We start from the raw sequence: 24,840 nt of genomic DNA, 5'->3' as shown, positions 1-24,840 counted from the left end.
CTCATAGGTATTGGAATGTTCTGGATTTACTTAATTAGCCTTGTTTGAGATGTGGTAATGCATTGACACAAGTGGTGTATTGAATACTGAAACAGTGATTTTACTCAAATCAAATGAAATTAAAACAAAACCTTGTATAATTCTTCTGAGATCCTGTCCTCATTGAAATCTATGTCAAAGCCCCATTTACTTTTAGTATTGTGAGGCTGAAGCTGATTTCTGCCTCTGTTTATACAGTATACATTAAAGTCACCCAGACTGAATCCCATCTTCAGTGGGGGGCCACCATCACTGACAGTGGTTCTACCTCTGAAATCAGTCTGGTTTGCGTTTTGGGTTTAGGTTTAGACCCTTCTCACACCCAGGAGGCCCCCAGCATCTTTCCAGTCTGTCCAGCCCAACAAACTCTTGGTGCTCCCCTCTAGCTGCATTCCGTTTTTATTACAGAGCAAAAGTAACTGTACGGATGTACAGACAGTTTCAGACTCTTTTAGACATAGGAAAAAAACATTCCAAACCATATATAATAGGAAATATTTAAAGGGATTTTATTTATGACATCTAATTGTTTGAATAGGAGCAGAGTGCTTGGAAAAAAATGAAAATATTTTTTTCAAAATGAAGAAAAGTCTTGACCTGATTATTCAGACAGACTGATGATAATGGTCCTGCGGGGTGAATAGTCTGTCAGTACTTTTTATCATTTGTCAGTCTAGGCTAGCAGGTGTTTTACTTTAGGACAAAGAAGTGCCTTGTCGTATAGACAAGTCTGAGACCAGTGAGAAGTCATTTCTCAGGGCTGATGATGCACAGAAAATAGAAAAAGATTCAGCAAAGCTGGTTTGTAAAATAATCACATGAAGTGCCGTGTAATCCTTTCTGTTGTCTAATTTATTTTATTACTACAACTATGGGGACTGGAAAGAGTTATGGTTTTCTATCTGTCTAAAAGGAAAGTCACTTCTGAGTGTGCTGAGACTGAACACCATTGTAATTTATTTGTTGTCATTATTCTTAAAGTAGAACTGAAATCATAGAATGTTTTTAGAGGCTTAGCTTTGTATCCAGAGTACAATTTGCTTGTTCTGTTTCAGTGTACCTAAACCAGTTATGAAATTCAATCTCCATACAATCTTTTCTTACTATTATATTCATAGTCCGGTTTTTTAGAATTCAGGTTTTGCCTCCCCCATATTTCAAAGAACCACAAGTCAACAAATCAATTTTCTTTTCTTAGCTTGGAAGACCTATCCATTTGCAGAGTCCTAGGATGAGAGAAGGGCCTGATTTCTCAGATTGTCCCAAGTGATTCTAAATGTGCTACCAGCTCTTTTAGCTTGGTTGGAAGGAATCCAGTGTCCTGGTTCCAGCTCTGCCTCTCTGAGAGCAGCAGGAAGCTGTCACTAGCTCTCTGATTCCAGTAGGAGGAAATTTGCATGCAAAGTAAATTATTGTACATGGGGACATGGCATATAATACCACTGAGACCTGAGTTTTCAGAAATACCATTAACCATGGGCTAGATCCCCATAAATACCAATATTGATATACCAAGTCTTCTCTTCTGGATAAGAGTCTTTATCTGCTTCAGTTTTTGAAAAGTCACATTGGACAACAGGAACCTGAATTGAAGAGAAGTGGCAGCTTCCATTTGCTATTATAGGAGCTGTTGCTTTTTTGGCATTTTTCAGAATTAGGTCAGGAACTGTCTGAGCTTAAGCAATCAAAATTACTGAGTGTCTTATCAATATTGGAGCCTGTAACCAATTATACTGTTCCTTATTTGTAGAATTATGCTGAAATTCTGTTACTAGTGTGGGTAATATTTATAGGAAGAAAAAGAGAGAGCACAAGCAGAAAATTATATTGATGTGTGAAGTATGGGTCTGTTATCCTTTCTCAGGAAGTTGTTATTTAACATCTCCTTGATATGTGGTGCATACCCCTGCTCCCAGTACATGAGCAATTAATGGATGAGGAATTGTGCAGCCCAGACAAGCTGGGAGCTCTGATTGGTTTTCTCCTGGAAATCAACCCTGCCATCAGACTGTGGGTGAGGGGGAGCAAACCAGAACCCAGCCAAAAGGAAAGAAGGTGTTCATCACATCTGGAGGTCCATGCTTTGTCCATCAAACAGATCTTAGCCACTCCCTTATTTGTCAGAGAGGAGAGTGCTTCCTTGCTTCCCAAGGGTGCTGAAGTTCAGGGTTTTAATGTTCAAGTCACTTGAATGTTAAGATGGACAGTGCTGCAGAAATAGCTACCAAGTTCTAGTGTAATTTAAGTGTGATACACTGCCTGTTATGGGCAGGGACAGATGAATGCACATAACATTTTGTACTGTCCTTGGTCATCATTTTTTTATTGCTATTTTTTTTCATCCCAGGCAGTTTCAAACCAGGGAAAGAAGCCAAGTGACTCAGTTTTATTAATCTGAGATGACGTCCCTGGTAATGGTAGCCAGAGCTTCTTGTGATACTGATTGAAAACATGGGAATGTCAAAAGTGCAGTGCTGGATAAATTTTCCTGTAAAAAAATTTTCCTGAGGTCTTAATTTCCATTTCTAATGTAACACCAGCTGACTGAGATGGAAGCTGATTGTGCTTTAAATTGCTGTGTGCTGCCTGTACAAGCCTTTAATGTACTCAGGAAGAGGAAAGGAGCCACAGAGCTCCAAGAGAAGAGCTCACTGTGGTGTTCTGTGGTCAAATGAAGCCCATCCAAGCACAGTTGCTCAAATGTTAGTACCAGTGATCATGTAACCACATGGAAAATGGTTAAACAGCTGGCATCTAGCCCTGTCAGCTGTCTCAGCCTGCTGTTCAATGGGCTTCTGCCTGCTGTAAAACTGATCTTCTCCTGTCTCTGAGGATGCTGTAATAAAGCAGGATCTAAGGAACACGCTCTGTCACAAATTCAGACTAAAGTTCTCTGCTTCAATTCAGCACATTCTAAACTGATGAGATGAACAAGTTTTTTTGGTTTTAATTTTCAGTTTGAATATGTCTTTGTATGTAAAATGTGAGAAAGAATGGGCCAATATAGAGTAACATCTTTGGTGCCCTGGAAAATGGGCTGGAGTGCACCTGTAGGAAATTTGCAACGGTACCAAGGGGAACACAGATGGAGGCTGTTTCTCCAACAAGATGGAGGAGTCGACCAACACAAACTTAATAAAAGTTTACTGAGGCAAATGCAAAGCTGTAGCCACATTTGTCTTCACAGAGAAAAGCAAGGCATGACTTCCCAGGAATATTTCTGAGATTCACATTCTCTGAACCTCAGAGAAAGAAAAGACAATTCTTGTCTCATTTACTGCCCCTGTGTTGTTCACAAGTGGAATGCATCGTGGAAGATTGTTTACCTGAAGGGAATTGACAATTGGATTCTGGTGTGAGTGTTTTGATTCACTGACCCATTGGATCCAGGTGTGTGTGTGTGTGTGTTGGGACTGTTGGTTGGCAGTCACGCGAGGCCGGGCACTGGAGTGCTTGGCAGATTCAGTTTAGATGTAATGTAGTATAATGGAATAGAGTATAGAATAATATAGTAAAGTAATTAATTAGCCTTCTGATAAGATGGAGGCCTCCTCATCATTCCTCTCCTTTGTCGGAGACAAAAATATCTGTCTTAGCAGGACCTGGAATCCCAGTGAACAGCAAATTGAAGGAGAGTCAGCAGAGTGCCCTTGCAGTACTGAAGGCTGTGTTAGTGAGAGGGAAGTGTTTGTCCCCTCTGATTGGCACTTATGAGTTTGCATCTGGAGTGCTGTCTTTGTTTTGGGAGCCCCTTACCACAGGATTTGCAAATATCTTTGTAGGAGCCCTTGGCATGGGGTTTGTTGTTGATTAGTGCAGATTATTTCTCATATGTGAGAGTGCTCACATGGGCACCAATTTACAGGCCCACTGGCACAAACGGAGGTTGTTTATCTTTTCTGTCCACATCTCATGAACTGTTTTAATTTTTCTTTAAACTTCCTATTTTCCTTGCAAGAGAAAGAGAGGGGGCAGACAGTTGCTAAATAAGAAAGGCTCTGGAATGGAGAAACAGACTGCTCAAGTAAAAGTACCACAAAGTGGCCTGCATACTTCTTCTGCTTTTAGGTGTAGAATTGACTACGTGGAACTTCTTCCCTCTATCTGTCACCTGCCAGTGACTTGCTGAATTTTTGTGTAAACTGTTACATATTTAATCCAAATATGCTCTTGCCTAGGTTGCTGCAGCAGTGCTTTGAGGATATGTAGTTTACAGAAGAAGCCAACTCTTCACCCAGCAGTCCCCAGTGACCTCCAAAGGGCTCATTCTCATGGTAGGTAACCAGCACCAGCAATATTCTGTCTGTGCTTTTCTTCAGGGAGGCAAAATAAGAGTCAAGAATTGCTAAGTGTGTAATGGACCCTAGGCTGGTTTTTCAGTTAAACACGACTCTTGAAATTTTTATATTGTATCAATGTTAAAGGAAACCAAACCAGTGTGCTTTTTAAAAGAAAAAATTCTTTTAAGACATCCCATTTTTAAAAAGTGCTTCCAGGTTGTTTTTTAATAATCCTATAATCCTATCCCATTGCCTGTGAAAGAAACTTGTGTTTAGTTTACTACTCATATTAAATGCAAAGTGAAGGAAGGCCTAATTCTATATGTCTTGTACATGTAGGTCTTTACAGAGGTCTAAGCCTATCTTACCTCTTCCTGTCAGTGTAAATAAAGTTCATTGGATTATGGACTGCTGCTTTCCATATTTAGTTTGACTACTAGGGTGAGTGGAAACATTTTAGCTGACATGATGGACTACAGATCAAAGCTTTAAATCTATTGCTTTTTCTTTTAAACTAACATCAAAAAATTTGTTGTCATAGAATACAGCTCTATGAACAGCAAGAGCAATGTTGGGGTTTTTTTTCCTATGGGCTGAAACAACTACAGTTGTCTCTAATCAAGCTTTTAAGTTTTAAAAACACATTGTGGTAGGGCCTTTGGGATATGGATCTGCTCATGGCTGCAGATGTTAAATTCCCATGGTGTGGTATCAGTAAGATGTACAACTGCTTCTGTCTTCTGTGCCCTTTGAAATGAGTGCATCCTGCTTTTCCCAGAACACAGGCTGTCAAGGACTTTGATGGACTCTTGCAAATAGAATGTTGCCTGCACTCTGCTTTCTCCTTTATTGGGGTGTATGCTCTTATTTTTTTTCATACTCTGAGGTTGACCAATTTGTTTTCATTACAAAAACATGGAGGATGATGATCAGGTGCGTCATTTCATGTCATGAATTGTTCCATTTCAGAACCAGTTTACGGGTCTTTCACTTCCATACAATGCCAAATATTCATTTGTTGTCCAACAGTATCCTGTGGTCAGAGATTACTGTGCTTTCCTCCCTCTGTGCTGATTTAGCCCACGTCCTTACACAGATCTGATCCAGGCCACACAAACCGTTGAATCAGCTCAACTGATGAAGCAGAAAACTCCAACATGAGACAGGAACCTTCATAATAACATTTGTTTAAAAGGTTTCCTAATGTGAGACTGCACTCTAAAACCACAAGCTCTTTTGGAAAATCTATTCAGCCTGTGCTTCTCAGTCAGAGAGCTGTTGAAAGTGCCAGCATGGTGTGTGTCTCTGTTTCCCAATCTAGTGGAAATGGCCCATGAAGCATTATATAAACACAGTGGGGGCAAGAACATCAGCTTAGTTGCCTGATTTTTCAGCTGGGGTTAGTAGTCAGCAGCTTCTGTTGCACTGATTGCTTTCATCTGGCTCTTGAATGCAAACATCCCTTTGGTATTGATGACTTGTGAAAATCCAGAATGGTCCTTAAAGTGCACCAAGAGCAGTTACAGGGAGCTCAGACATCTTAGAATCACACATCCAAAGGGACTGAGTCAATTGAGTCAATTCCTTACTTGCATTCTGCACTGTGTTTTGAAGAATAGATTTGTTTTCTAAATTTCTGCCTTTTGACGAGTATGTCCCTGTTTTTGTTCTTTGCTGACCATAACAACAAATTCCATGCATCTCTGTGTATCAGTCTCTTCCACATTGTTTTGTTTTAGCTTTCCAGCACAGTTTTTTGTGCCTCCTCTAACCAGCTGCACGCAGGCACCTGTGCCAACTGTACTGAGGCACAAAGGGATGAACCTAAAAAAATAGAATAAAGAGAAAAGTATGACTCTCTAACTGAATCCTGTAAGTTAGTGGATCTGACTTGACCTCACACTTACAAATCTGCCATCCCTGTATATTCTTCTGAAATGGATCTCTGTTTTCTCAGCATTCTCATCCATTTTCTTTTTCTCAACCAGACTCTGTAACACATTCCTTGCTGATGTCTTCTGGAGCCAACTAGATATTTCCTAGTCAATAATTACTTAGTTGTTCTTTTAAAGCACCTTGCGTCATCCTCATTTCTTGTTTGCCCTCTCCTAACTACCTCCTTTTGTTCTCATTCTGCACATTTTAGGCAGAATAGTACAGAACAGATGCATTGAGATATTAGTGAAAATTCATGAGGGTTATACACACCACACCTTATCTACCCTCATTCTCTAATTAGTTAGAATCTGACTGGTGATCTTATGGGTTGTTTGCTTTTAAAACCTTGTCACTCTCATCCTGGGGCCTGGTGTAGGCATCAACAGTTATCCTTTAGGGCTCCACCAGGCCTCTAACCCATGGTCTGCTGAGGACCATCTGCTCTTTTCATGTGCCTTTCTACTGATACTAAAACAATTTCCATCTGACTGCCCTGTGCTTTGCACAAATAAAAACCTTTCGGGCTGCTGCTTCTAAAGTAGATTTACCTTCAATCACCATTTATTAAATCTCTGTCCATTAAAAACCATAGCTTGCAGAAGCTGTGTGCATTAAGCCTGATTATAGAGTCAGTAGAGAAGAGGGAGGGGGCCAGCAGTTGCTATCAGTGGATTGCCTTGTTTTTCTGCTTGGCTGGCTGCTGGTAGCACTTGTGACAGGGTCCATATCGGAACAGAAGTCTCATTATTTGGCTTTGATTTCGTTCGATGCATTTGTCTTACTTTTTATTTAAGCTGTACTTTAATGATTGTTGACTTCAGGAGAAAACCTGCTCAGACTACGTGGCTGAAATCAGGGTTTTCTTTGATGCTGGGGTGCTAGTTCCATTATGGAGGGGATTAAGAAAGGAAAGTTCACAGGTTCCTTACGGAGGATGAGTGGCTCCTTCAAACGCACTTCATTTAAAGGCTCAGCATCTGGATCACAGAGGGTAAGTCTGCAATTACCCAAATAGTACAGCCAGAGGGAAACAGCTGGAGGCACTGTTTGGCCCTCTTACTTCTAGCAGCTGGTACTGTTATAAATGAGAACTATTCCCTTTGTGCTTGTTTAAGTCTCAGAGGTATCAGTAGTGTTCATTGCACTGGTTCTAGCAATTAATCTTATTCCTGTAACAGGAGTTCTTTCACAAGCTCCTGTCTTTGGTTCTTTGGGTTAAATGTCACTTTGGGTTAAATGTACAGGGCTAGCCTGTAATTATTCCTGTCCATATCAAAATAATTTTGATGACTGTTGATACTCGGTGTTCATCACCAATTTAGATGCAGTAAATGCAAAGACTGGTAGGATGTATACAAGATTTTGATGTGATTCACTGAACTACAGATGACAGAGTCTATGAGAAAAGAGACTGTGCTTGGAGTATTTGCTGTGTAGGTTATAAATGAAAAGGCGAGGTAGGAGAAAGAAGACATGAGTGCCTGCTTTGTAATGCATGAGCTCACTGTTGTTATCATAAGCTTGCAGGTAGTAAATGAATAGTAATAATTCATTTCTTAACTGTTTTCAAGCTATTAAGAGAATTTACGTGCATGTTTTGTTCACAGATTGATAGTCTGTACTTGTTGTAAAAAGAATCTAACTTCAGCTCAGGATTACTTACATTCCAGCTCAACTGGCCTTTTTCAAACTGATTCCACTCAAATAATGGGCAATAGTTTTTGTCTACTCTTTGAACCCCTGCAGCCCTCTTACCTCTAATTTCTGCTGATTGCCATCACAGTGTTAGAGTCAGATTCTAACTAAAGGGGTGAAAGGAAGTTTGAAGGAATATAAACTGAGAGAAAAATGCCACACAGACAACTAAGTATGTATTAAAATGTTTCCTTCTCTAAGAAGATTGTTCTGTACTATGTGCAATATTGGTCATGGTCATCTGTGATTGCAAGAGAGGATATGTCTGTGGTTGGGGACTTCTTCAGCAGAGACTGATGGTCGTGGGCCATTACCAGGGGAATTCCAAGCACTGTCTCAGAATAAAGTAATTTACAGATTTACAGCGATGGTTTTCATGTACTGATTGTGGACCCTAGCCCTTCCCTGCTAGAGATTGTCAGGCTGCATATGATACCTATATTACAGGCCCAATTACAGAAAATGAGTGCTAGATGGGAAAATTCAGCTGTAATTTCCTTGGCATCAGGGCCAAGCCCAAACATTTGGAATCAAAACAGAAGATGTTTGCAGTGGGTTCATTTTTTCCTCCTTTGATGGATGTAAGGCAAAGTGGCAAAATGAAATGTCAGCAACACTTAGCAAGTGTTACTTTAGGTAACTTTGCCCATTGCTTGCACAGTTTCATTCTGGTGCCTCATGACAAACCGGGCTGTCCTTCAAGAATCTTGAGTTTCATGAATAAGTGTGCATTGCTTGCTTTGTAGCCCAGATGACTCCCAGCTTCATAGGCTGGTAATATTAACTTTATTTATTGACTAATACTAAGAAATAATGATAAAGGAAGTTAAAAAGTCCCTTTTAAAATGTCCCTAAGCCTGCTTTGATACTGCAAAGCATATGGCATTTTACTTCTTGGAAGGAATAAAGTCGGAGTAAAATACCCAGGCAAAAATTGCTTCATTTTGTCCCACTATTCCCATGGGAAAGACTAGTCAAGTGAAGGTAGAAGGAACACAGTTCAGATTTTAATTTTCTTGACTTCTTATTATAAGAAAATGTTGTCTTTCAAAAGCTGAAAATTCCTCTTGTGGCTTGCTTATTTTAATCTTCCTAATGCTTTTGGTGCTTATTTGCTTTAATGTTCATTTCAGAAACAGAAACTTTACCTTTTGTGAAAAAAGTTATTAGAGTTGAGTAAAAAAATAGATTTTTATGCTTATTTAATAGGCTGTGGGTGTTATTTCTACCAGCAATGATGTGGGCTGGCTCCCTCATGTCAGTAGCACGTTGTTGTCATGCAGGCAGGTGAAGTGCTCATCTCTGGGAGTCAGGACATCTCCAGGCAGGAAACTGGGCATTGTTGTGCTTGAGAGTGTTTTGTATTGAACATTCATTTTTGCTAATGATACAGCTGAAAAGGGGAATTGAAACTGGCCTTGAACGTGTGTGCCTTGTAGGGGTGTAGTGCTTTGGGATATGTCTGGAAAACCTGTGCAGGAAATGGTTAATGCCATGTGATTGAGGTTCATAATGAAAATTTCACCTGCTACTCTAATCTTTTTTCCCTTTTGCCACTCTCACTCTTGCTTTTTTTCTGAGGAATGTGTAACAGTGTGTGGTCCTTGCCCATGATTTTAACTTCCAGCTTTTACTGCAGTAATTCTGGAAACCAAGACTTCTAAAAATGTATCCTGCTTAGCTCTTTACTCTACCTAGCTTTCCTGTGCAGTCCCCTAATTTTGACAACAGTGCTGTACAGGAAGATAGAATTTTATCTCCTGGGCACTTTTACAAAACCAGCTGCTGCTACTTGCTGTGCAATTAAAGTTATAATTCTCTACCTCAACAGAGAATGCCCTAAATGACATGTGAAACCCATGATATTTAAGAAGGGAGTGTCCTTGTGTGTCTGTGTTTTGATTTTTGTCTTGTAAACATCTCAGTTTATTAGCAAAAGAAGCAGCTTATCTGGGTGCACATCACTGCTCTGTCTTTCCCACTAATGGGAATTACTTCAAATTACTTTTCTAGTACTAAACAATGCTTTCATCTCTGCTTGCTATCTCCATTGACTTGATCTAAATGTCTTTAAGATATGTCTACTATGATTCATTTTCTGTTCCTCTGAAGAGAAAACCATTTTATTGAAACAGCTTTACTCTGCATTTATTTCTCTTTGCCTATAATTCTTCTATGCTTGTAAATTCTCTGTGATTATCTGTATAAGGGTACAAGCCTTCAGTACAAGCCTTCTAGATGCTCAGATTTAAGCTTTTATAGAGCCACTAATGTATTTTATCACTGTCTCCTTCCTGGCTATTAAATGTAGTACAAGAAATTACAGTAATGCCTAACAAAAAATTTAAAGAATATTTTATCTAAATGCAATGGAAAACTTTAAAAATCTCAACAGCACCGCTATAGAAATTATAATGGATCTTGGTAATATGTTTAAGGAAGTGCAGCATTACCCAGTGGTTTTTTGGAAAAACTTCCATGGATTACAAAGGAGAAGTTATTATTAGACCTTCAGACTAAGGCAAATAACTTATTTATTAGATCTTCAGACTAAGGCTTGTGCTATGTTTTTGTAAATGACCAGACAAACCAGTGATGAATACATTCACTTAGATCAGAGAGAATGTAGCTTCTTGGCAGAAAACCAATTTTGTCTCCTCTTTAAGTCACTGTTTTGATCTGTCTTACCATTTGCTAATGAAGCTTGAAAATTGGTGTGAAATCCCTTGAAGTGAGTTGCAGTTGTTAATATTGAATGGTATGTTTCGTGTGCTTTCTTACCATAATATTAAACTTCAAATAGGAAGAAAAGGACTAACAGGATGAATTCTCTTTCTGCTCCTAAACTACTAGTCAGGCAGCTGTGATTCCTTCCAGTTGCATGCCTTTTGATGGTTTAGGTTTAGCATGGTCACAGATATACTTGGAAGTTTTGTGCAACTAGTTAATATTGCAGTTATGGTTAGAGATCCTTTGGTAACAGTGAAATAATTTTCATACTCATTGTTTTTGAGGGTTTCAAGTTTTTCCCACCAAATTTCTGCTGTGATTAAGACATGTGCCAATATTTCAGTCAATGGCTCAAGAGATAAAGGTGCTGTATTTTTTACATTTTGGGCAATCAGTTGAGTGATGGAAGTGAGAAATAACTGGGACATAATAAAATTAATTTCTGAGTATGTCAGTGTTAATGTTCAAAAAAAATAACAGGGCAATAATTAAACTGTTATCACAGGTAGACTTTCATGGCCACAAGGGGAAATGGAAGCAGACTCATGTCTGAAGAACAGGCCAGCAGGTTGTCAGTTGCCCCTTTTCAAGTTAACAAAGACTGTAGTCCGCAACCTGTGCAAGGTCCTGAGGTGAGACACAGCAACACAGCCTGTGCTCCTCTCTGTAATGGTAGACGGAAATGTCAGATTGGAATAATTTCTGTCAGAGTAGCTGTTTTCTTATAAGAAACTGAAATATGTTATAGTTGGATATATAACTTTGTCCAGTTTTCACAAATGTTTTCTACAGAGAGCATTCTGCAGGCTCTGTCACTTCCCTGCCCTGGATCAACACTGAGGTTGCTTTATTGTTGATTGGATATTGCAGTGTCCTTCACAGCCTGGATAAGAGCATTGTGAAAAGCATCTGTAACAGAGTATGTGTTAGATGGCACCAGCTCATCTGAATAGGCATTGGAAATAATTCCTTTAACCCCCTAAGCAGGATGTAAAATTGGCCAAGTGAGTTATTTTGTTTCGCTGTGACACACCCTCCACAGGAAGAATATCAGTGTAGGAGAGGATTTGTCCGATTTGAGATGTAGAACCAAAAGGCTCTCCTTGGCACATCCGTGCCCTTTTCCTTGACATCCTGTTTCTTTTCAAGACACACACTGCAAGGTATGGCTCTTAGGAATCTCCCTGTTGTCAGGAATTGTTCCTAAGGACTCCAGTCTCTATTCTGCAGGAATGACTCATCCAGCATAGTCAGGCACGCAGCATTGCAGCAAACCCTGTCCCTACAAGTCAGTGCATTGCAGACATCAACAGAAGCAGCTGGTGTGTGCATTCAGTGAGTAATGTCTGATCTGTAGCACAAAGGAAAGGTTGCCACAAAGGCATGGAAGCTTGCTGCTCAAAACAGAATAGAAGCAGGGAATCAGTGTCACTGTTTAACTGTGTCACTGTTAAAACCTCCTATAGCTCTAGCCAAGGTGCTGCCCACACACAGCTGCTGTGTCATGGTGGCTTTCAGCAAGGTGAATGCCATCAGTTTTGTGGGAGCTTTTTTAGTTTAAGCCCAAATGCTTGGCAAATTCTTAAAACTGCTGGCAGCTGTTACTTACAAGGAGCATCTCATAGAACACCTGTATGTCTGGGCAAACACTGCATAACCCCCAGAGTTTACAGCCAGGGCAGCCTGTCCCCCAGCTGGATATGTATGTGACATGACTTCTGTACAGGGCTCATGGCATGGACTGAGTGTCAGAGTCACCTTGTGAGCTATGGGATAATGTTTTTTACTTTCCAGGAGTATACTGCTGTTCTATTCAGCAGATTATACTCACTTCTGGCAACTGTACGACTTGCATGCATTTGTGTCTTTTGCAACTCTGCTTTGCTGCCAGTTTCCCAACATGAATTCCACCTAGTCTCACACAAAAAAATCTGCCATAGTTGCCTGCCTTGTGCTGCCCCTCTTGCTGGTTCTTGCTTACAGCATCTGTTCAGTGGCAGACTCAAATAAGCCTAATGCAGCTCTGAATAGACAACAGAAAGCCTTGAGCAGTTTTTACTTATAGTGTGGTTTTGTTGAAGGAATCTGTCAAGAGTGGATACTTACTACACACTGAAACAAATGCTTATGAGTACTGAAAATCTCTGACTTTCAAACACAGAGAATAACAAATGCATGTTGGAGTGCTTCTGAGGTGGATCATTTTACAGTAGCAGGAGATGCAGAATGTCATTGTAAGAGGCCTAGAAAACACCAGTGTGGATAAGCAAAGGATAAAACATTTTTTCTGGAAATTGATTGTTAGTTCATGTCTCATGTGGCAGTAGTAGGTTGGTTGACCTTGCAATGAGGGATGTGGGTTGGGGTACTTAGTGCTTTCCAGTCCTAAGTTTGAAGAATCAGCCACTGCCTTAGAGAACAAAAACTTTCTGGTGCGTTTTCATTTCAGACTCTGCATTACTAGAATCACTTTTGCAAGTGATTGAGATTATCTTAATCTAAAGAATTAAAAATGAAATTAAAAACATGGGCAGCAGAGTAAAGCAAGACTCAACATTGAAAAGGGGACATTTCATGGGCAATGTGGTGTGTTGTATCAGCAGTTGAACTTCTCTGTTTTGTTGCTACTTGGTGAAATTGGGCATCTGCCTTTTCCTTTGGTTTTTTTATGTGTCTTGTCCATAGAAATAGTTTACTGTTGTATGTGGGTCCCAATCTCTAGTGCAACTTCTATGATCTATGTTAATAGAAGTTAGACAAGCTATAGCTGGTTAAAACTGATTAATGTTCCTCTGATCATATACCCCCCTGCTTCAAGCCTCTTTCTAAATAAAAAGTAAGCCATGAGATAACCTGCTTAAGGGCTTACATTTGGGGCCCAGTTTTACCTCCTAGTATGGATGTTATTTTTTGTGTTGTCAGTACTTTTTTCTACCTCGTGCTTTTGCCAGCTGTTAGCAGGCAAATTATTGCTACTGAGCAGCAGAAGTGTCATTGCAGGGTTAGCACTTAATCCAGTTTAGAGAGGGGAGAAGTCCTGTAGACAGGCATTAGCAGGGCGGAATCAGAAGGCCAGCTGGTCTTGGAAAGTGTCATGAAGCCGAGAGGAAACAGCACCATTTGAATGTACTTACTTGTGAGGCATGGAAAGGCCTGGAAAGCAGTGTTACATAACCAACAGCTGGCTCATCAGCAGATGGAAAGGAGGGTGGAGAGGATTAAAGGCAGGTAGCAGGGGCTGTGAAAGGCAGCTGTACATGCCAGGCTGCCCAGACTGGAGGGGCAGCAGCTGAGGCAGATCAGCTGGGCCAGGCAGAACACGGGCAGTGAGAAAAAGGAGCCTCTGCAGGGCTTGAGCAAAGCTGGGGAGGGTGACAGGGCAGTGGTTGCTGAGCAGACACTGAGGGAATTGCAGGGGACAGTGGGAGAGGAGTGACTGAGCCCAGCCCAGACTAAAGGGATGCTTCCTCACCTTTTAGGCTGTGCTAGAAAACCACCACACATGCACTCTGGAGCATCAATCTGATGTCAAATGAGTAAAAAACCAGAGATACCCTGATGATTAATTGTGACATAGTTAGAGAAGAGTCTTGCATTTAAGAAAATGAGGAGACAGCAGGTATAGAGAATATAGATTTTTTTTCTGTAACTATGACAACTGATTTCCTTAGTACAGCTGGTAGTATCTTATCCAAAACTCAAGAAACTGATTAGAAGCTTATTTTTCATGCTAATCTCATAATCTTCAATGGATAATGCTGGCCTTTTCTGCCAGTAATTTTACTGTTTTGGAGCAGTGTGACGGTTTTTGTGATTTTAATAGCATTCCATCAACGTGTGATCTAATAGGAATTTCTCTGGAGTGTGCAAATGCAGTCACCTGTGAAGTGTATCAAATAATTAAAGCAATTGCTCTTCCAACACCCAGGCTCACCTGACAGGGGTTTATGCTTCATTAGACAATTCTGTGCTCACAGTGTTGATTCTCTTTTGTTAAAAATCTCTTAAAATCCTGGATGTTCCTCATTAAGGCTTCATCAGCTAGATCATGTTAGAAGTTTTAAACTGGATTAATTCCCAGGTACTGAAGATAGAAAATTGCCTGGCCTTGAACTTTCCTTAAGAGAAAATTCAATATCACTACGAGAATATCCTGGTTCTTTTGATGTAAATAGGAAGCTATAAAAGCAATTTTTTGCAGTCACAATAAAAATTAAGTAATCAAATGACTACAGTGACAGTGTCTCCTCTAAGTATAAATGGCTTAGATTTTGAGGATGAAGTGAATAAAATTTCACCATGTCATCATTAGCACCTTCTTGCTTCAACTCTTTGTGAAGATGTGCTGTAAAAAAGTATCAGCTTGTATGATGTCCTCTTGGAAATGACATGAGAAGGCAGCCTTGTTCCATAAAGATTAATCTCTAATAATAGCACACAGTAAAAGATGTAACAGCTGGTAGGGATTAATATTCCTTAATATCTACTTTTATGTGATTAATAGCTGCTTAAGCCCCTACCAGTGGAAAGTGAGCAGTGGTTAGTAAGCTTTACTAAATGTACTGTTTGTAATTTTTTTAACAGAATAGACATTTAAATGATTTCCATTTTTTATTTCCGGTGGTTTTAGTTGATTTTAATTTCCCTCCTCCCTGATTTTCTTGTTGCAGGTCATGTATTAAAAATTTTCTTTCCCCCAAAAAAAAGGGAGCAATGAGTTGTTCAGGGGTTCATCCTCTGTTGTTTCTCATGCACAGTACCCAAGACTATTCTTAATACAATCATTAGTACAATCACCCTAATACAATACAATAATTAACTTCCATGTTGGTTTGTTTCTTAAGGTATTTCACAGAGATTGACAGGTCAAGAGGAAGGCATTTGTTTTAGGCTTGATGTTTACAATAAGTACTAAATACCTTTGTCCAGTTCTACATTCCTGGTGGTGATTTTTATGTTATATTTTACGAATGTAAAATCTTTTTCAGTTTGGCAAGGAAGAGTAAAGGGTAAATTCCAAAGCTTTTAAAAATATTTATTCAGCCTGTGATTAGCTGCATCCATGCTCAGAGCCTAGGGTTTGCTGTTTTGAAATTATGTTTTAATCACTTAATAATTTACCTACGTTTTATTGAAGTGAGTCCCCTAAATATTTTCAATTATAGATGTGGATTTGCTCATGACACTGAAGACTGCAAATCCAGGTGGGAATCAGGTGTACTGCTCTTGAGCTGACAAGGTTTTTTCCATTTAATGCCCATTAAATTCAGAGGTCAGGTGTGAGGCTGTTCTGTGCTGCCCAGAGCTGGAGCCGCACAGTCAAGGGAGTGCTGCAGAGCAGGGAGAGATGTGGTTCCTCTCCCTCAGAGCTTGCTCATACATGGAGATACTTCAGGTAGGGACTGTGTGGAGCAGAGGTAATATTGTTGGGATTTAGGTGAAATTATGTTGTTGCCTTTTAGTCAGCACAGTATCCTTCAGCAAGATGTTCTGCAGCTTAGCTGCAAATTGTACAGAAGTGTGCAAGGCAGCTTGAGCTCACTAGTTTTGGAAATTAGTTTTTATCTTTTATGGTTTTTTTTATCCTGACAGTATCCCAAGTTGAGAATCTTTTGATTTTGCTGTTGAATTTTGTACATGCTTTTGTATTTAGTTCTAATTTCACTTCACAATTCTGCTGAGCCATCCTTACAAAATCCTGATTCTTCTCGTTCCCAGAAGCAGATCAGACAATTTTTGTTTGTATTTGTCAGGCTTAGGTTTGAACAGAGCAGTTGAAAGGTGAAAAGTCAGTGTGTTTTCCTAAATCACTAGCTCTGAGCACTGGAACACTGACATGAGATGAGCTGACTTGCATTCACCAAACGTGGGTAACTCTGGCTGTTGAGCAGCGTCCTTCATCCTTAGAGTCCCAAACTGTTGTATCAGCCTTCTGTCTTCAGAGTAGTTAATTTACCAGAGAAATGTCTCCATCTTCTCAGAAGGATCTTGACATCAAGTAACATTAATTTTTGTTCTGTTTCAGTGATAGTTCTGCTGATAAATAGTGCTGCATGTAGATCTTCTGGTAAACCAGACAGCTGGGAGAAGGAGGATCCTTGTAGGACCCGGGGCAGGCAGGCTCAGCACCACACTGATCTCATCTAAAAGGGTTTCTGGGTTTGGTTCCCCCCAGGTACACACCACGGTGATGCCCCCATGGCCCAGAGTGCCTGATCTGTGCTGTTCCTGCCTCTTGGTGCCTGCTGAGGGGTGTGAGCTGCTCAGGCAGGCTGGCAGTGGGGATCAGCCCTGGGTGCCTGTGGATCCTGAGCCTTTTGGGCTTGTGCAAGTGCAGCCACCCCCTGAGAGCCTGGCAGGAGGGGCTGTGCTCCAGGAGCTCAGGGTTACTGCTGCATTTGTGCATTTCATTCAGGAAATAGCAGAAGGGAATAACTGGCTTGTTGGACATGGCTGGCCCAGCACATTTGTCATTAGTGTCCCACTCCAGTCTGTGGCCTAGTTAATTTTAATCATTACTTCCCTCTCCCATAATAAATCCTATGGTATTAATGTTTTGCTGTAGATAAAGCTTTAGTAGTTGGAATAAATAAACCCACTAATGCAATCTCTGATCTTTTTGATATTCACCTGTGTCACTCAGTAGGATTTCTAAATGTTTTTTCATTTGAATTACAGGTGTTCTGAAGTAATGTTCTTCAAGCACTGAGGGAGAGCCTTTATTTTGTATAACAGCATATTAGGAGGAAGGCACAAGGGCACTTGAATTTAATTGAAACTACTTGAATTTAAGCTGTTAGTGCCATTTTCCATCCTCTCTGGCCTCTAGCTGCTGAGGAGGTCTCTGTTAGACCCTTTGGGATACTAACCCTGGGACCCACCAGGAATCTGAACTGGTGCCAGGTGTGTTGGTTCAGGCACCTGACTCAGCATTTAGAAATTCTTTGTTAGAAAATAATATTAACTGGTCCCCACAAAGCCCTGTTAATCTTATGGGTGTATTTCATTAGCAAACTCTGCCTGAATCAAGAGCTAGAGCAAGTCATCTTGCTGTCACCTTGATTTTTTTTCTCTGAAAGGAAACAGAGGCTATGAAAATTTAATGGAATGAAGATATGGGGATGGTATTTAACTTGGTCAAATTGCTTTGATTTTCAAATAATTGTCATGTTGAGAAGGTAAAATATTCTACTGGTATTAAATTTTCACTAGTTTATACATGTTAATATGACTCTACTGCTCTTCAAAGTGTTGAAATGGGTAAGTGCTTTTGTTTTCTGTGCACGGGCACATAAAACATCAAATGCATTTTACTGTTTTGCTAGAATACTACTCAATTTAGAGCAGATTTGAGTAATTTAGAATGAAAATATGCTAGTAAAACATTTCTATGTCAACCTGTGTTATGGTTGCAGAAATGCTAAATAAAACATGAGTTGAAAAGGACATGAAAACTGAGCTGCAAACCTATTTAATTCCTGTACACAAAATAAGGAAGCTGTGTTCAAGTTGCTTTCTGGAGCAATATGTAGAGAAGCAGATGCAGCTTGAATGAGAGGGAGTGTGTGTGCAGTTGAAGTTTCAGTGGTCAGAACTACCCAACTCCAGTTCCAGGAGTATTGACAGGCCCCAGTTCATGCAATCTAATCATTCTAAAGGAGAGATGATTCCCAGGCTTTCTGGCAAAGTTACACAACACTCAAAGCTGATTTCTTAGAACTGTTGTGTGGGCTTAACCTTAAGAGGTGTTTAAAATGCACATTATATTTTGTTGTTGGCTGTATGCAGCAGGTATGAGTCCTTTCCCCAGCTGCAGTGCTTTTACACTGCTATTTTAATTTGGCTACACTGGTATCTGTTGGAGGATTGCTTTAGTTTAAATGAAACTATACTTATTTATACAGTTACTAACCAGAATTATCATTAGAGCATTATTCAAATAACTGCAATGTGAATATCCATTATTTCTTTAAACCTCCACTGGCTAAATGGTCTGATGAGCTTGGGAAAAATGTAGGCACACTTTTGTGAAGCTTTTTGTAATTACCAGCAAAAACCAGTGACTTCTCCCCCGTGCTGATGGAATCCATTACTCAGTTCCACAGGACAGAAGTTAGCAGCTCTCCTCCTGCTCTGCTCAATTAGGAGCTGACACAGGTTAAGGTCCAATATATCCCTGAGACAGATGATGAGACTGGGAAAAAATGCAGCATTTTCTGCACTGGGCTTCAGAGCTTTTTGGGTTCAGTGTGTTCACAGGGACAGGCACCAGCTCAGCGCAGCAGAGGCTTCCCAGCCACCTCTGGCATTGCTCAGGCAGCCACTCTGGCATATTCCCCATCCAGGGGTAAGCACATGATGAACAGGAGTGCAATGAAGCACAGGGTCTGTCTGTCCAGCTCCACTGGGGTTCTCTGTCAGACCACAGATAACCCCAGTGCCCTGCCTGAGTAGGTGTTCGAGCCCCTGGTTTGTCCCTGCAAATTGTGCTGGAAAAAGTGCTCAGTACCAAGAGAACTCTCCGCCAAATCTCATTTATCAGTGTATGGAAAGGCAGGATTGAGGTGCCACCTTTGCTGGTGTGTTTCCAGGCTTATGCGAGGGGAGTAGCAATAGGTCAGAATAAGAAAGTGTCACCTTCCTAAGGCCTTCCTGGCCTTCACCACGATAATGATTTAGTCTTCTTTCAGCAGCCAGCTGCACTTGGATTAATCAGCCACTAGATAGAGCTGTGTTATATAGAAAGGACCTCACTCTGCAGTATTATATTAAAATTTGGTATTCCCTACTAGTGAGCCAAAAAAATGGATCAGTTGTTGCACAGGGCAGATATTAGATATGACAGGAAGCATTCTTTTTCCAAGATGCAGTAAATTCCCCCTCCATCCCTAATTATACAATAAGATCATGGATCTTTTCCAAGTGTACCTTATAATAAGACTTCAGTGGATAGTCCAATTTAATTCCTATGCATTAATTATTAAATAAGGCATATCTTTAAATTACCCCAGCAGTTAATTTTTAATCAAGCAGTCATCATAGAGCTGTTTTATCATGACTGTGGACAGGAACCTTGAAAGCAACGTTTATATTACCTTTTTGATTTTTCATTTCCCATATTCCCTTTCTCCCTTCCTCCCCTCTCCAGTGCTGAGAAATGCTCACATATTGATCCAAGGGCCATAAACATGAGAAAAAGGAATTACCTGTAATATTATCTAATAAAGCAAGCTTGTTCTGAGTTTTGTTTAATACTTTATGTATTTTTATTCTAATTTATAGAGTTTATAGTGCTAAACTTCTGAGATGTGTTTATTATAAAAGATCATTAACAAAACAACTAGTGATAGGTTTAGGTCAAAAAACTAGGTTTAGTCTTTTGACTGTGTTTAAGATGTTATTTACCAAATTTGTATTGAACTGGAACTAGACTACACTCTGTGCTTGAGGCTGCAGAATGCAGTGTAAGTCATCCTGAAAGATTTGCAGAAGTTGTATGAAGGTGTGGATTTGACAGCTTCTGCTGGCAGCAAGTGCTGCTGTAAGAACAGGATAAAAACAACCTCCCTTCAGCAAAAACTACCGATGGCATCCTGTAGCTTCAGCAGGTACAGGCACAGACATTGGACAGATAATTCCATGTGTATTCTGGCACTGGGCCTCAGCCATGAACAGAAAGAAATCCCTCTGGGTGTTTCTTAGTGGCACATTTAGTTCTTGGCCCTCATTGGAGCAGTTCCAAAGTGCAGGACTTGCAGCCAGTTCAGTGGGTGAATGTCCTGTAGCCATGAAGCCATAACAATGACACAGTTTTCTTGCAAATTCATACATTTGATTTTTCTAGTTTCAATTTTTCATATTCCATGATTGACTTAAGCAGAGAGTCCATAATACACGCTTTATCAAACACAAGCAAAATTTTTTAATAGCCAGTATTATGAGTGTGTATTTGATTCCATTTTGTTCTCAATTCTTGCCAATAAAATGGCACTCAGCCTGCTGGTTGAGTGGATTTGTGATTCTTTCCAAGGATCAGCTGTGGATTAGGGAAGTGCAGCTGGTGTGTTTCTCATGCCAAGTAGTTTGGGCATTTTTTTTTTTAATGTCCTTTTCGAAATAAATCCTGCCTCTTTGCCTTTTCTCAGGATTTCATCTTGTTCAGTAGTAAACTTTATCAAACTGTGTGTTAATGAGGCTGAGCAAACAGGCATTGCCCAAATGCCTCTTTACCCACAGGTGAATTTAAAAATATGTTCTTTGTTTAGTTTAACAAGGAAGCTTCTTGTTTAAGGAGTCTAACTCAGTTGTGAGTGAAGCTGCTGGTGTAAAATGCCAATGATCTTATCCTGAAGCTGGTATGCACTAGTGTACAAACTCTTGAGAGGTAGAATTCATGAGACTTCTGTCTGATAAAGCTTTTTTCATTTGCAGAGCTACATGGTAGTGGCCAGAGCTGTAATGTAATACTTTTACTGCAGTATCAAATGTTAATTATTTTGCTCCCCTATGTAAAAAAACATGACTGAAGAATAAAAGCAAACCAAACTTAGCAAGTAATTGCAACTCAGCCATCAGAACATGCAAATTCACTGGTTTTATTTGCAGATTTTTCAGTCATGGTACTGTTGTTACAGGTAATTGCAGAAAGTTATGGAAGCAGTTGAGGTGGATAGATTCATTTTAGAGTTCTCTGTCCATGGATTCATTCTGTTCAGTCAGTGCTGGTGCTGGCAGAATCCTGGCTCTGTGGCTAGGTCCCTTCACCAGCAGTGATCTGTTAGAGACACTAAAGGAAACCTAATGCCTGTTTTTATAGGGGTGATGATTGCTCCATGCATGTAAAAGCAGTACATCGGCCATCTCTGCAGTAGTTGTCATTCAGCAGCCTTTGTTCTCTGAAGGACTAACATGAGTATTTGTAAGAATGACCATTTTTGCACTTAAAAGCAATAAATAGATGAGATTAATTATGAAGAAAGCTAGTGACTTCTAACATGTCCAGTTAGTATATTACAGGGTACTCTAAACCTTATTCTCTGTGTAGATGTATCTGCTCAATGCAAATCTCAGTTTGATGGTTGGGTAGCTTGGCTCTTGGCTCCTGTTTGGACTCATTTACAGTGATAAAAAGATGCATTTACTCTCAAGAAGTTCTCAGGTGACATTTTCACACTATTCTCTTTCTCACACAAAACAGTTCCTTCTTGGGGAAGCACACGGTAACTGGCACATTTCAAGTTCTTCACCAGACCAGTCTGAAAAGCCATGTTCCAAACCCCACCTTTCTGTGCTGGGAAAGTGAGGAGGTGTTTGGTTGGTGTTATTTGGCTGTGCAGCAGAGCATGTGGAATTACAGTGTGCTTTCATCAACTCCTGCTTGTAGCTTTGGGTTCTGCATCTGTTTTATTCAGCTGTGCATTTCAGTGCTTGAAAGCCTTTGCTTTTGAAAGGACTCCTTTAACCTGCAGCCTGTAACTGTAAATCAAGGTAATTGCTTTCTTGTTAATAAAAGGTGCAAAGCACTATATGTTTCATGGGTCTTTTCCCAGACAAAACAAACCCATGCTGTTGTGCACAGATTTGCTCAGTGATAGTCCCGAAATAGCATTTTGATAAAATTAAGATTGCTTTCAGTACTTTAAATAGGGTGCCCATTTCCTCTGTGATTCTTGTTTCAGAATGCTGTTTTCTTTCCCCTGTACCATTCTTGTATGGCTGCTGAGGGGAAAAAAAGTAAAATATCATGCTAATGCTTTATGCCAGTGAGCTTAACTCTGTAGTAATCAGAGTTCAATGGAACTGCACATTCAGCAAAGTTGAACAGTGCTGAGAACATGTCCTGAGAACGTCCAGCTTATCCTGAGCTTTGCAACTGAAAAGCACAAATCATCTTACCTAATCTTTCATGGGAACTTCCAGCCTGCAAATCCAATAAAATAAGCACACTGATGGTTTCCATAATTCCCTGAAAAGGCATTCTTTTGGCTTTAGGCATAATCTAAGTACATCTATATAATTTGGATAGATACTTCTATCAGAAGTGTGAACAAAGTAATAAATGCAGTAAGAGAGTTATACACACACAGGAAGTATCTGAATTATTCTGTGCAGTGAATGGTCAGTACCTTTATAGTGGCTTTTGTTAAACCCCTCGGTGAGGCTGGATGCCCCTTGACAAGGATCTAGTACTCTCTGGGACGTGTTCAGGAAGCCATTCAACAAGAAAAGGAGTGCATCATTTCAGGATATTTCAGAACTGTGATAGTTTGGTGACAGAAGGATTCAAGACAATAATGGACTCCAGCCTGTACCTGTCAAACCCCAGCCTTACTTCCAACTAAGCTAGGAAGAGAGTGGCAAGCACTTCCAAGGACATTGAGATAAATGCAGTGGGATCTGTGGAAGTACTCTTTGAAATCTTGGTTTTTAGAGCTGTAGGATAAGAGAACTCTGTTCAGACCTAGTGGAATTTATCAAGAAGCCCGTATGCAACACTTTGATATGACTTTCAGTAAAAGAGAGACAGTGTCATAATGGACAAGAAGGTCCTAAACAAGCCCAGGTGGCAAAATGTTTAGACCAGAAACAGGCACTTCTTCCCCTCTCCCCTCCCTCCTTCTCTCCTTTTTTATTGCCTGCCACTCCCCCTAAGAGGAGTGCTACAATCTTTCTGAATTAATAAATACCATGAGGGTTAATGTAACCATATCAACTGGGAAGTGTAGGGTGCAAACAGAGTGCACCCACAATGTCAGTTATGGTCCCCCTCCCAAATGAGAGGGAAAGCAAGCAGGGAAGCCATCTAAGAGAAATTCTCATGGGCTCCAGCCAAAGAATATCTGAAAGAGTTTTTAATTTAGGATTAAATAATTATTAATTAAGAATTATCTTGATTAACCAGAGCACTGCAATCCTGTAACTTGTTGTGGTATAGCTTTGATGAAATATGAGAAACATTCACTCTTGAAGGGCAGGCTAAGGAGGTAGATACACACTGTGTATTCCAGCAGGATTATTACAGAATAGGTATTGGAAAGGAGATAATGCCCAGATTTCAGTCTGCCACATGAAAGTAGCATAGATGTAATTGCTGCACCCAAATTACAAGAGGATTGCTAAATGTTTTCAGAAGTGTGTAGAATATATTGTACATGTACTTTAATCCATAGATATGAGGCCTGTGTATGTTTTGTACTTCACAAACAAACAAAAAAAATCTGTGTCTGACTTAGCAAGCACTCAGTCTCACTAGCAGGGCATGATTGGAAGCCTAGATGCTTTTGATCATGTATTTTGTACTTCCACATCTCCAGTATTCACATCTCAAATTAGATCCAGGAGGGTACCAGACCTTTTGTAGTGAATTTATATTCCTTATAATCTGTTCAGATGAGTCAGCATGGAAATAGGCATATAGATAGGGTCAAGTCTTACCATATAAAGCCTGTTAGCAAGTTTCATTAGAAACTCTGTTTATTTATTTTATTTTAAATTTCCAAACTTCTGCTTTTCTCTAAAACTGTGTTCTATGTTTAATGAACTTCCCTCACACTGGACAAGTCAGAAAAGCAGTCTTGTGATGAGTATGGCAGTAGCACAGGATGGGAGGATGAGCAGCAACATCTTGACTTTGAACTCACTTCTTGTTTTTCTTTTGCTATGAGAAACATGTCAAGGAATTAATTTGACAGCTTTATGTTGAGAATAAGTTGATTTATTGCAAAGTATACATTTGTTCAGTTTCAAGTATCACTCTCAGCTGTTGTTCCAACAAACATCAGCTGTTGGACTCTAACCTTTACAAATATTTTGCTATTTAAGCTCCATGCTGAAGCAGCTCTGTTGGCCACCAGTGACAGTGACAGTTTCTCTCCAGCTGTTCCTGTGATGGTGCAAGGGGCTGGATGTGTGTCCTGCACAGCTCTCTGGTGGACTGGTAGCAAACCTTAAGCTCAGCAAATTAATGCATTGGTAGAATGGCATTTAGGGTTAAGTTTAGGTGTGCTGTCAGCTCTGCTTTTGTGCCTGGTGCTGCTGTACAGAATCACCAAGGTGTTTAAAGTGCCACAGTCTTCATAGAGGGATATAGTAAAGCTTGGAGCTGGCATGTTTGAACATGCTGTCCTCAGTCAAAGAGAACTTGAAGGTTGTCTTGAAT

The 24,840-nt window shown here is 40.1% G+C and overlaps 1 protein-coding gene across 1 annotated transcript in view; it reads left to right on the top strand.

Annotated features, from left to right (window-relative positions):
* TRPM1 (transient receptor potential cation channel subfamily M member 1) overlaps positions 1-24,840 on the top strand; it is an 84,678-nt gene that overhangs the window by 7,766 nt on the left and 52,072 nt on the right. Inside the window, exon 2 of the mRNA XM_031055932.1 lies at positions 4,218-4,313. Coding sequence (XP_030911792.1) covers positions 4,311-4,313 — 3 coding nt within the window. The 5' untranslated portion in view covers positions 4,218-4,310. The remainder of the gene's footprint in view (positions 1-4,217; positions 4,314-24,840) is intronic.

Source organism: Geospiza fortis, unplaced genomic scaffold, assembly GCF_000277835.1.
Source record: "Geospiza fortis unplaced genomic scaffold, GeoFor_1.0 scaffold171, whole genome shotgun sequence".
NCBI classification, from domain to species: domain Eukaryota; kingdom Metazoa; phylum Chordata; class Aves; order Passeriformes; family Thraupidae; genus Geospiza; species Geospiza fortis.
This window is presented reverse-complemented; position numbering and strand designations above follow the sequence as displayed.